The 12511-nt window shown below is 48.2% G+C and overlaps 2 protein-coding genes across 7 annotated transcripts in view; one reads left to right on the forward strand and one right to left on the reverse strand.

Annotated features, from left to right (window-relative positions):
• ARHGEF10L (Rho guanine nucleotide exchange factor 10 like) overlaps nucleotides 1–1818 on the reverse strand; it is a 145459-nt gene extending 143641 nt beyond the window's left edge. For both annotated transcript variants that reach the window (XM_083512648.1, XM_083512642.1), the window contains exon 1: nucleotides 1759–1818. The gene's annotated coding sequence lies outside the window, so the exon portion shown is untranslated. The remainder of the gene's footprint in view (nucleotides 1–1758) is intronic.
• Nucleotides 1819–11877: 10059 nt separating this feature from the next.
• The window catches only part of RCC2 (regulator of chromosome condensation 2), a 34254-nt gene continuing 33620 nt past the window's right edge, over nucleotides 11878–12511 (forward strand). Inside the window, exon 1 of one of the 5 annotated variants that reach the window (XM_083512686.1) lies at nucleotides 11878–12092. Coding sequence is in view for 2 of the 5 variants with exons in the window: in XM_083512687.1 (XP_083368813.1) it covers nucleotides 12324–12384 (61 nt within the window). In the remaining 3 variants the exon portion in view is untranslated. Of the gene's footprint in view, nucleotides 12093–12213; nucleotides 12455–12511 lie in introns of those variants that run through there. The other 4 variants (XM_083512687.1, XM_083512683.1, XM_083512684.1 and 1 more) reach the window with 4 other exon arrangements.

A 12511-nucleotide genomic window follows, 5' to 3' on the forward strand; every position in this document is an offset into this window, starting at 1 on the left:
CTGAGCCTCTTGGGCTTGCCGATCAGAAGGTCGCCGGTTCAAATCCCTGTGACGGGGTGAGCGCCCGTTGCTCGGTCCCTGCTCCTGCCAACTGAGCAGTTTGAAAGCACATCAAAGTGCAAGTAGATAAATAGGTACCACTGCAGCAGGAAGGTAAATGGTATTTCTGTGCGCTCTGGCAATCATCAAGGTGTCCTGTTGTGCCAGAAGCAGTTTAGTCCTGCTGGCCACATGACCCGGAAAGCTGTCTGTGGACAAACGCCAGCTCCCTCGGCCTGAAAGCCCATAGTCGCCTTTGACTGGACTTAACCATCCAGGGGTCCTTTACCTTTTACCTGTTGTTGTTATTATTATGGAACAGGATGTCCCTATTTTCATCAAAGAAATATTGGAAGGTATGCCTTGGGGAAGGTATGCCTTGGGGACCAGTTGCAGCGCCTCTTTTAGCCTAACCTACCCTGCAGGGTTGCTGTTGTGGGGGCAGAGAACCACGTATGCTGCCTTGAGCTCCTTGGAGGAGCTAGGCAGGCTATAATTGCGATAAATACAGAAATAAAGAAGACGTAAGCAAAGCAGGGGGACCTGTGGTCATACAGAAGGTGCTGGACCTCACTTCCAGTCATCAGGCAAGAAGGGGTGTGGCTAGAGTGAGTTCCAGGGGCTGGATAAAGAGGTTCAGGGATCCCCCTTTCCAGCCCTGGGTCTGGGCTCATCAGCCCTGATCCCTAAATTGTACTGAGCTCCATGTGGCCTGCCTGGGGGTGCCCCGTAAACATGCATGGATATTTAGTGATTCTTGCATGAGATGTGGGGCATGGCTCAGTGGCAGAGCACCTGCTCAGCATGCAGAAGGTCTCAGTTGCTGGCAGCATCTCCACATTGGGCTGTGAAGGTCTCTGGGCAGAAAGCCTGCAGAGCTGCTGCCAGTCAGTGCTGGCAATACTAGGTTAGATGGTCCAAGGGTTTGAGTCAGTGTAAGGGAGCTTCCCATGGACCTGTCTTTTCAGGATACAGGTCAATGGCAGAACACGTACCTGGCATGCAGAAGACCCGAAGCTAAAAGACCGCTGCTGCTGGTCAGAGCGGGCAGCACTGGGCTAGATTGACAATGTGAGACACAGCCATACAAACTTATTATATTATATTATATTATATTATATTATATTATATTATATTATATTATATTATATTATATTATATTATATTTTATTTTATTTTATTTTATTTTATTTTATTTTATTTTATTTTATTTTATTTCCCGCTGTTCCCCTGGAACAGAGTCAATCCAGGGCACATTTTACAGAGGGGAAACAGAGGCAGATCTGAGCTCGGACCCCCTTTGTCCGAATCCTAGGGTTGACATGAGCTGCCAATGGTTGCTCCTTGCTGGCTGAACGAAGAGCACTCTGCACATGCTCAGGCATGCTCCCTTCTCTTCTGTCACTGGGCCAACAGCTCCGGGCCTCAGCCAGCCAGGCTTTAAGAGCCTTCAAGAGCAGCTCAGTGGCAGAGCCGATTTGCAAGCGGAAGGTGCCGGGTGCGATTCCTGGCAGCATCTCCAGGTAGTAGAAAGCTGCCTGCTGCTTAACTCCGAACAAGTCAGCTTCCCAACTCAGGACTGAGACAAAAGCATATCCAAACCCGCTCTGAGCTTCGGAGTGGGGGAAAAACTACAAAAAATTAATTGCTATAGACAGAGAGAGAGAGAGATGCTCAGTTTAGAGCAGAGACCCCCTGAAATTCAGCAGGGAGCCTTACCTGTTTGTGGTCCTTTGCAATTTCCCCGGCTTGGATCCTGTCTTTGCCGCTCCCTCCTATGTCTGGAGCTCAGTTGAGGCAGAAATGCAAACTGACTCAGCTGGGCGGGACTCAGGTCGGGTTCCCAGAAGGACAGCGCAGCTCAGAGGTGGAGCACCTGCTTTGCATACAGAATGTCACAAATTGCACGTGGTTAGCTATGGTTAAGGGACGTGGGTGGCGCTGTGGGTTAAGCCACAGAGCCTAGGACTTGCCGATCAGAAGGTCAGCGGTTCGAATCCCCATGATGTGGTGAGCTCCCTTTGCTCGGTCCCTGCTCCTGCCAACCTAGCAGTTCGAAAGCATGTCAAAGTGCAAGTAGATAAATAGGTACCGTTCTGGCGGGAAGGTAAACGGCGTTTCCGTGCGCTGCTCTGGTTCGCCAGAAGCGGCTTAGTCATGCAAGCCACATGACACGGAAGCTGTACGCCGGCTCCCTCGGCCAGTAAAGCAAGATGAGCGCCGCAACCCCAGAGTCGGCCACGGGTGGACCTAATGGTCAGGGGTCCCTTTACCTTTACTAACTGTGGTTAAGGGACGTGGGTGGCGCTGTTGGTTAAACCACAGAGCCTAGGACTTGCTGATCAGAAGGTTGGTGGTTCGAACCCCCGCGACGGGGTGAGCTCCCGTTGCTCGGTCCCTGTTCCTGCCAACCTAGCAGTTCGAAAGCATGTCAAAGTGCAAGTAGATAAATAGGTACCGCTCCGGTGGGAAGGTAAACGGCGTTTCCATGTGCTGCTCTGGTTTGCCAGAAGCGGCTTAGTCATGCTGGCCACATGACCCGGAAGCTGTATGCCGGCTCCTGCGGCCAATAAAGCGAGATGAGCGCCGCAACCCCAGAATCGGCAATGAGTGGACCTAATGGTCAGGGCTCCCTTTACCTTTACCTAACTGTGATTCCAGCATTGCTGGGGGGCTGGACCCAATGGCCTTTGGGGGTCCCTCTTGAACCCGCCATTCTATGATTCTGTGTCCTAGGTAGGGCAGGGATCGACAGCTGCCTGGATCGCTGGAGAGCCGTTGCTGCCAATCAGTGTATGCTGTACAGAGCTAGGCAGGGCCAGTGGTCCAACATGGAATAAGGCAGCTCCCTGTTTAAACCAGCCCTTTGTTCGGGAACATGAGGACTAGACTCTTACTTGGGGTTTAGTGGACAGGAAGCAAGTCCGTGGTAAAGAAGCTGATTGGCATGCATAGGCCAGGGTCCAATCCCCAATGGCAGCATCTCCACGTGGGGCTGGGAACGTCCCCTGCCTGAGACCCTAGAGAGCTGCTGCCAGTCAGTGCAGACAATACTAGATTCTCAATCCGAGCATTGGCCCATCTAGCTCAGGCTTAGCTACACCGGCCATCAGAGGCCCTCCAGGATTTCGGGATAGGGGTGGAAAGAGTCTCTCCTATTGAACCCGGGACCTTCTGAATGCCAAGCAACTGCTCCAACCACTAAGCCTTTCCCCCAAGTTCTTCCTTGTGTTGCATTTTGCTCTGTGCTTCAGATTACGGCTGCGTGGGTTTCCCTGCGGTCTTCGCTCCGGGTCTGTTTCCTCTAATAAACAGATGAGGAGGAAGTCATTGTTTTCCTTTTAGCCAAAGGTTTCCTCCGGACGTCCTCAATGGGAAGCAATTTTAAGGCCGGCTCACTGTTCAAGTCCTCAAAGATGGGGAGAGAAGCACTCCGTCGTGCCTGGAAAGTTTGCCACTTCTGGCAGCAAAGCCTGCCTTGGTCTTCCTTTGAAGACCGCTTCACATTTCCCCTCAAAGAGACACTAGAGGACCAAATCCTTGAGGAGAACTCTAGAATTCCCCACTGGTCCTATTGACCGAGAACAAGAACCACAGACTGGTAGAACTGCAAATTTGGAAGAGGTCATCTAGTTCATGGGTAGGCAAACTAAGACCTGGGGGCCGGATCCAGCCCAGTCGCCTTCTAAATCTGGCCCATGGACGGTCCAGGAATCAGCGTGTTTTTACATGAGTAGAATGTGTCCTTTTATTTAAAATGCATCTCTGGGTTATTTGTGGGGCCTGCCTGGTGTTTTTATATGAGCAGAATGTGTCCTTTTATTTAAAACACATCTCTGGGTTATTTGTGGGGCATAGGAATTCGTTCATTTTTTTCCCTTCAAAATACAGTGGTACCTCGGGTTACATATGCTTCAGGTTACATACGCTTCAGGTTACACACTCCGCTAACCCAGAAATAGTGCTTCGGGTTAAGAACTTTGCTTCAGGATAAGAACAGAAATCGGGCTCCGGCAGTGCGGCGGCAGCAGGAGGCCCCATTAGCTAAAGTGGTGCTTCAGGTTAAGAACAGTTTCAGGTTAAGAACGGACCTCCGGAACGAATTAAGTACTTAACCTGAGGTACCACTGTATAGTCCGGCCCCCCACAAGGTCTGAGGGACAGTGGACCGGCCCCCTGCTGAAAAAGTTTGCTGACCCCTGATCTAGTCCAATCTTCTGCAATGCAGGGATCACAGTTAAATCAGAATACTTGGGGGGGGGGATATGAGATCGTTTTGGGGAAAAATTAAGTTTGTTTCTATTTTATTTTTTAAACTGTACTCTTTTCACATTTTAACATTTGCTACCCTTGGAGGAAGGACAGGGTTCAAATCCCGTAAACACAGTACCATCTTTACGCTGCATCCCCACTAGAAGTCATTGGGCTGGCAGGAAGGAAATTCTCGGACCGCCTTTGCCTGTCTTTTGCTCCCCCTGCCCAAGGGGTGGGTAGTGATGCAGCCACAGATGCTGACGACTTTCCCTGCAATATTTTTATTTTATTTTATTTTATTTTATTTGCCTCCCTCATCGAAATTCGCTGTGCTCTTAATATATGAACTTATGGGGAAGCTCAAGGGTGCCCTCTGGTGGATTGCAAAAGAAGAAAAAGAACAAAAACAAGACTCCACTTTGTGGTGGAAAACAAGATCCTCCCCTTTGTGGGTCCTATTATTAATCCCTTCCTCCCGCATCTTTCATGATAACCCAAATCCTTTAACGCTTTCCATTATGTCCAGAATTCACCCTTAAACTACAAGTGATATTCCAATCCTACTGACGATTGTAACTGTTTACATTTAACTCTCCTGCCTAAAGTATCCTGCGGACTGTAGTTTGTTAAGGGTGCTGGGAATTGTAGTTCTGTGAGTGGGAAAACTATGGTTCCCCCATTCTTTATTGGGAGGGTCATAGGCTTTAAATGCCTGTTGGGTGTCTTTTAAGTATGGTATGGATGCGGGTGGCACAGTGGTCTAAACCACAGAGCCTAGGGCTTGCCGATCAGAAGGTCGGCGGTTCGACGGGGTGAGCTCCCGTTGCTCGGTCCCTGTTCCTGCCAACCTAGCAGTTCGGAAGCACGTCAAAGTGCTAGTAGATAAATAGGTACCACTCTGGCGGGAAGGTAAACGGCGTTTCCGTGCGCTGCTCTGGTTCACCATAAGCGGCTTAGTCATGCTGGCCACATGACCTGGAAGCTGTACGCCGGCTCCCTCAGCCAATAAAGCGAGATGAGTGCTGCAACCCCAGAGTCATCTGCGACTGGACTTAATTGTCAGGGGTCCCTTTACCTTTCCCTTTCCCTATGGATATTCCCCATGTAGGGATGCGGGTGGTGCTGTGGGTTAAACCACAGAGCCTAGGGCTTGCTGATCAGAAGGTCGGCGGTTCGAATTCCCGCGATGGGGTGAGCTCCCGTTGCTCGGTCCCTGCTCCTGCCAACCTAGCAGTTTGAAAGCATAAATAGGTACCGCTCCAGCCAGATAAATAGGTACCGCTCCAGCCAGAAGGTAAACGGCGTTTCCGTGCACTGCTTTGATTCGCCAGAAGCGGCTTAGTCATGCTGGCCACATGACCCGGAAGCTGTACGCTGGCTCCCTCAGCCAATAAAGTGAGATGAGCGCTGCAACCCCTGAATCTGCCACGACTGGACCTAATGGTCAGGGGTCCCTTTACTTTTATGGATATGCCCCAGGGTCTCCTCTGAGCAGGGCTTAGATGGGCAAAAATACCTCTCCCCAATTCAAATCCATGGTATTAGCTAAGTGAATTTGGTTGGTTGTCTCTCAGCTCAATCTATGTGATAAGTGGGAGCTATGGAGCTTGTTGAGTGGATTTGGATGGCCTACCTCGCAGATTTGTTGTGATGATCAGCCAGAGACAGAGCCTCGATTTTCTGGGGGCAAAGATGATTACTCATTTTGCAATATCTTCAAGTTCATCAGTTTATTGCTCTAGCCAAAGGCCATGACAAACTTGTGTTAGCCAATAGCATTAATAAAATACAGTGGTACCTCAGGTTAAGTACTTAATTTGTTCTGGAGGTCCGTACTTAATCTGAAACTGTTCTTAACCTGAAGCACCGCTTTAGCTAACGGGGCCTCCTGCTGCCACCGCGCCGCCGGAGCACAATTTCTGTTCTTATCCTGAAGCAAAGTTCTTATCCTGAAGCACTATTTCTGGGTTAGCGGAGTCTGTAACCTGAAGCGTATGTAACCTGAGGTACCACTGCAATACAGAACATACATCCATAATATAAAAATCAATAATCTCCAAAGAGAGAGAGAGAGGCAGAGAGAGAGAGAAGAAGAAGAAGACTTGGCCAAGTTCCTGAGCATTAAAACACAGCTTCTCTGACAGCTTCAATTCTAATATTATTTTGGCTTTTAAAAATCCAATTTGCCAACATCCACGATGGGAGGGATGAGGAGTACCGTTTTATATAAAGGATATGTAAATCTATGACCCGGAACATGAAAGTCAGATTGAGAGGATATCGGTAAAACTTGAAGGAGGGAAAAACAACAGTGACCTTACTATAAGTGTCTGCTATAGATCGCCAAGCCAGACTGAGGATTTGAGTGGTGCCTTTCTAGAGCAGAATACCAAACATTCAAAAAGGAGAGATATACTAGTCATGGGAGACTTCAACTTCCCCAATATCTGTTGGAACTTTGACAAGAATGTACGGTCCGACAAACTCCTCCGTTGCCTCACTGACAATTTCATTTCCCAGAAGGTGGAAGAAGCAACGAGGGGAATCATCTATCTTGGACCTGGTCCTCACTAACTTGGAGGAACTGATCAACAAAATGGGAAAAATTCGAAGAAAATAATTTCGTTCTCCTGGGTTTCAGGATACAGAGTCAAGGGGAAACTGTAAACTCCAAAAGCTTAAAAATCACTATTTTTTTTTTGGGGGGGGGGTTCTCCCAGCAATTTTTTCCTAAAACAAATTTACTTTTTGAAATCTGGCAACCCTATCCAGGACTAAGCCTACTGGGAGCCAGAGACCCTTTGCAGTTGCTCCAAATTGGGCCTTAAAATCCCCACCCCCAAACTAAGCATAAATGCTAGGGGGAATTTATGACTGATCTGATCATATGAATTGGAAAGCTTGCTTAGATTCGTAGTACAGTAATAAATAAAAATGGAGTGTGTGAGTGTTATCTCCAGACATCCATTGCATTTGGAGAGCTGTCTCTCAGGCAGGGAGTCGCCTAACATGAAAGAGGTGTGGCATCAAATTTAAGATTCTCCCACGCTGCCTGGGTGCTTCCTAGCAAAGCAAAGCACATCCTCTTGACAGATTTGTGCTGCTGCCAATCTAAGCCAGGAGTGCACAGCAGGCTGGTGGCTAACTTCTGGTGGGTCATCTTAGCGTCTGGGTGGTAGAACCCCAACTTCTAGAGCTGGCAGGGCTGTAGGTCAGCGGTAGAGCGTCTGCTCTGCATGCAGAAGGTCACAGGAACATGAGAAAAGCCTGCAGAAGGAACAGGCCAGGGGCCCATCGAGTCCAGCATCCTGCCCTCACACTGGCCAGCCAGGTGCCTCAATGGGAAACCAGCAATCAGGATTTGACCACAAGACCCACTCTCCCCTCCTGGGGTTTCCAGCAACTGGTATTCAGAAGCATTGCTGGCTGCAGCTAGGGAGGCAGAGCATAGCCATTGTAGCTTTCAGCCATTGCTAGCCCTTCCCTTCAAGAATTTGTCTAATCCTCTTCTCAGACCATCTAGGTTTGTGGCCATCACTGCCTCCTGTGGCAGGTAGTTCCATAGTTTAACAATGTGCTTTTTTTTAAGCTGTACTTTCCTTTTAGCTGTCCTGAAACTTCTGCTAGGTCTCAGGTCCCCCACCCTCTAATTTAAAGGGACCAGAGAAGTACCTATAGAGAAACACCCTTCTCTGCCTGGACAGTTGCTGCCAGCCAGAGACAGAGCTGGAGAAAATGAGTGTCCGCTTGGTAGATCAGGAAAGGTACTTTGTACGTTACTAAGTTTTGTAACTTAGACAGCATCCTAAAAAGCAGAGACATCACCTTGCCGGCAAAGGTCCGTATAGTAAAAGCTATGGTTTTCCCAGTAGTGATGTATGGAAGTGAGAGCTGGGCCATAAAGAAGGCTGATCGCCGAAGAATGGATGCTTTTGAGTTATGGTGCTGGAGGAGACTCTTGAGAGTCCCATGGACTGCAAGAAGATCAAACCTCTCCATTCTGAAGGAAATCAGCCCTGGGTGCTCACTGGAAGGACAGATCCTGAAGCTGAGGCTCCGATACTTTGGCCACCTCATGAGAAGAGAAGACTCCCTGGAAAAGACCCTGATGTTGGGAAAGATGGAGGGCACAAGGAGAAGGGGACGACAGAGGACGAGATGGTGGGACAGTGTTCTTGAAGCTACCAGCATGAGTTTGACCAAACTGCGGGAGGCAGTAGAAGACAGGAGTGCCTGGCGTGCTCTGGTCCATGGGGTCACGAAGAGTCGGACACGACTAAACAACTAAACAACAACAAAAAGTTTTGTAAATTCAATATACCAGCGGGGAAGGGGGAGAAAGTGAAGACAGACTCCCTCCTATCATAGCACTTGTTTCAAATTAAATTCGGTTTGTTCGGGTTTATCTGGAAAAGAGCAAAACAGAAATCTGACCGCCTGTTACGAACTGCGCTTCGTACTCCAGACACACTGACGACGAGAAGACTTTAACAACCAAACAAGCCCAGACAACTGACATGGGCAACCTACCAATTATTTTTAACGCAGCTGGAGAATCGGAGGGATTTACGAGAGAGTCCCATTTCGGGGGGGAGCTGAGACAATGCTTCAGTCTCGACTCCTGAGGCGCTTGCTTGTCTTTGCATCATCCATTCTGCTACCACTGGTTTTCGATTAAAGCGCACCCGGACAACCAGATATCTCTGGAGTATAGCAGGGGCAGCTGGGGATTGGCTGTCCTGCTGTGACATCACAGAACGCTCACGTCCCAGCTGTTCCAGTTGGAAAGGCCTCCAATGGAATGACAGCAAACACTGCAACTTCTGCGATGGAAGAGGGCAATCCGATTGGATGGAAGGAATAGTAGAACAGTTGGAGGGAAACCCAAGAGTCATCTAGTCTGAACCCCTGCAATTCAGGAATCTCAGCTTAAAATTGCTACAGCAAACCCCAGGAAGTGTTGCATTTTATTGCACATGTGATTCCAGAAGGCGGTTCTCAAAAACTCCTGGATGTTTTTCCCCGAAAAGGTCCCACAGATATTTATATTTTGTCCTCCACATTATTCAGCACCCACATCAGGGGTCACTCCATAGAATCATAGAGTTGGAAGGCCCCCCGAGGATTCTAGTCCAACCCCCTGCAATGCAGGAAAATGCAGCGGTCCCATACAGGAATCGAACCTGCAACCTTGGCATTATCAGCACCACACTCTAACCAACAGAGCTATCCCAGCTCCAGCTCCTTGATCATTTCGTTGGCCCTTTGTCTGCACTCCGACTTGCTGATCGGAAGGTCGGCGGTTCGAATCCCCTCGTCAGTGGTGAGCTCCCGATGCTCTGTCCCAGCTCCTACCAACCCAGCAGTTTGAAAGCACCCCAGTGCAAGTAGATAAATAGGTACCACTGTGGCGGGATGGCAAACGGTGTTTCCATGCACTCTGGTTTCCATCACGGTGTCCCGTTGCTCCAGAAGTGGTTTAGTCCACTACCCCAGTCACCTTTGACTGGACTTAACCATCCAGGGGTCCTTTACCTTTACCTTTTACCTATTATTATTATGCAATATCCTTTTTTTTTTTTAGGTGCTCAGAAGTCGCTTCATGCTTATCCTTCCCCCTTTTCTCTCCGCAGCCGAGAATCGTGCTTGCCAATGAGCCCTGTGCAATCCGAAAGCTGGCTCTCGCCTTCAGGATTCCCCAACCAGAAAGCACTCAATTATTTGCCATCAGTTTTAGCACATGGGGGGTGCCCCCACCTTATCTAAATTATATAATTCGCGAAATAAAAAAATTAAGGTCATATATATATATATATATATATTTATAACTGCTTATATAAACCACATGCCTGAAACCCCACAGAAAAAGTCCTGAAACCATTTTGTCCCTCCCAAATTGACCTCAAATATTTCTCTGCAAGGTTGAAGGAAAATGGAAAGGCCTCCCCATTGTCTTTTTGCTCACAAATCCTGTCTTAAGAGAATAGGGTGAGCCTGTGACCTGGCTCAGGAACTAAGTACAGTGGTGCCTCGCAAGACGAAAAGAATCCGTTCTGTGATTCTCTTCGTCTAGCGGTTTTTTCGTCTTGCGAAGCAAGCCCATTGACAGATTAGCGGATTAGCGCTATTAGCACTATTAGCGGCTTTTAACGGCTTATCTGCTGATCGGATCAGCTGATAAGCGGCTTAGCGGCTTAGAAAAAGGGGGGGGAGGAAAAAAACCAGCAGGAACTCGCAAGACATTGTCGTCTTGCGAAGCAAGCCCATAGGAGATTCGTTTTGCGAAGCACCTCCAAAACGGAAAACTCTTTCGTCTAGCGAGTTTTCCGTCTTGCGAGGCATTCGTCTTGCGAGGCACCACTGTATTTATCATTCCAAAAGACTGGCCTGGCTCCCCAGGTAATCCAATTAAGTGACCATTAACAGGTAACATGCCAGACAGGAGATAAACAATGCACTCAGATTTCTGTTGTAGACCGCCTCTTCTGTGATGTAGGTATGATGTATCTGGGGTGGTGGTCTTGAGCTACACCCCTTTCAGTGATGTTGGTATGATGTTTCTGGGGGTGGTGTTGGACCAGGGCAGGCAATTTAAAATGTCTATATAAGGGTAGGCACACCTTTGTTCTGGGTCCTCCTCCTTTCCTGCGTGTGAGAGGAGCACCCTGTTGTAACAATCAATAAATCAACAATCAATTATTAGCTGCTTCGTTTCTCAATATTCTCTGGTTGGTCTCTGTTATTTTCTCCGACCGATGGGGAACCTACAAAGGGCTCTACAGTCATACCTCAGGTTAAAGTCACTTCAGGTTGAGCATTTTCAGGTTACGCTCTGCAGTGACCCGGAAGTAACGGAATGCGTTACTTCCGGGTTTAGCCGCTTACGCACGCGCACTCAAAATGCGCAGAATCGGTGAATCACGACCTGCGGGTTGCGTTCTGCTCAGGATGCGAACGGGGCTCCGGAACGGATCCCGTTCGCATCCAGAGGTACTACTGTATAAGGGCTGTGGTGTCCCCTATAAGGGAATAAAGGCAGATTTTTGTTTATTACATTCGGTATTTGAACTATTGGTACAGTGGTACCTCGGGTTACATACGCTTCAGGTTACAGACTCCGCTAACTCAGAAATAGTACCTTGGGTTAAGAACTTTGCTTCAGGATGAGAACAGAAATCGCGCGGCGGCAGCGGGAGGCCCCATTAGCTAAAGTGGTACCTCGGGTTAAGAACAGTTTCAGGTTAAGTTCTTAACCCAAGGTACCACTGTATTAATGATTGTATTATAGATGGGTGTTGCTATAAGGAGGCTATTGTTGGATTGTAATGGGAAACTAAGAAACAATATTATCAGAAAGCACTTTTGTTCCAAAACCAAACAAAACCAAGCAAAACCCCAAATCCTTCTTCTGCAGTCATCCAGCCCTTAAGGCGGTGCTGTGCTGATAAAGCGAGCCTCTTCTGGCTGATCTTTTTTCCCTCCTCCCCTCTTCTCCCCTCCTCGTCTTCTTCCTTTCCTGCTAATACATGTGTTTCTTGTTTTCTACTGTAGCATATGCAGCGCGGCTCATATTTATATTTTAAGTGGGTCTGGTGGGTGGGCTCTAAGGAGCAGCCTCTCCCCCCCGCCCTTCCACAGGAAGTAGTCCAAAACATTAAAAAAAAGAGATTCCACCCCCCTTTCTCTTTTTACTTCTTTCTTTTCAAAACCATCCTAATAATTAAAAGCAATCATTTTGCAAGGCGGCTGCTCCTCCCAGCTTGAAATCTGATCCTAACTGCTATTGCAAAGAAAGTTGTGTGAGTGTGTGCGGATATGTTTGGGGTTTTTTCTCTCTTTTTTTTGCAAGATGCGCGGAGGGGGGGGAGTAAGGAGGGGGGTGATTTTTTTTTTCCTTTCAAAAAAAAAAGGGGAAGGAAGGCGGATCCACGTGGTTTAATCGGAGACAGACAGAGATCCCATTGTTCGCAATCAATATATAAAAAAAGAGGCAGCCGGGGCTTTTGGAAGGGGGGGGGGGCAAGAATTAGATGCGGGAAGATTCGGAACCTGCATTCAGACGTACATCTTGCAAGAGGAGGATTCCAACCAGTCGGTATTTCTGATTGAAAGCGGGAGGGGGGAAAATAAGACGACGACTTTGCGACCCAAGAAAGCTAAAGTTTGTTCTGTGTTTTCTTTTTTCTTTTTCCATCTCCTGATTTTGCACATTTTTTTA

This window comes from Podarcis liolepis (genome assembly GCF_965112155.1).
Source record: "Podarcis liolepis genome assembly, chromosome: 7".
In the NCBI taxonomy this organism is placed as follows: domain Eukaryota; kingdom Metazoa; phylum Chordata; class Lepidosauria; order Squamata; family Lacertidae; genus Podarcis; species Podarcis liolepis.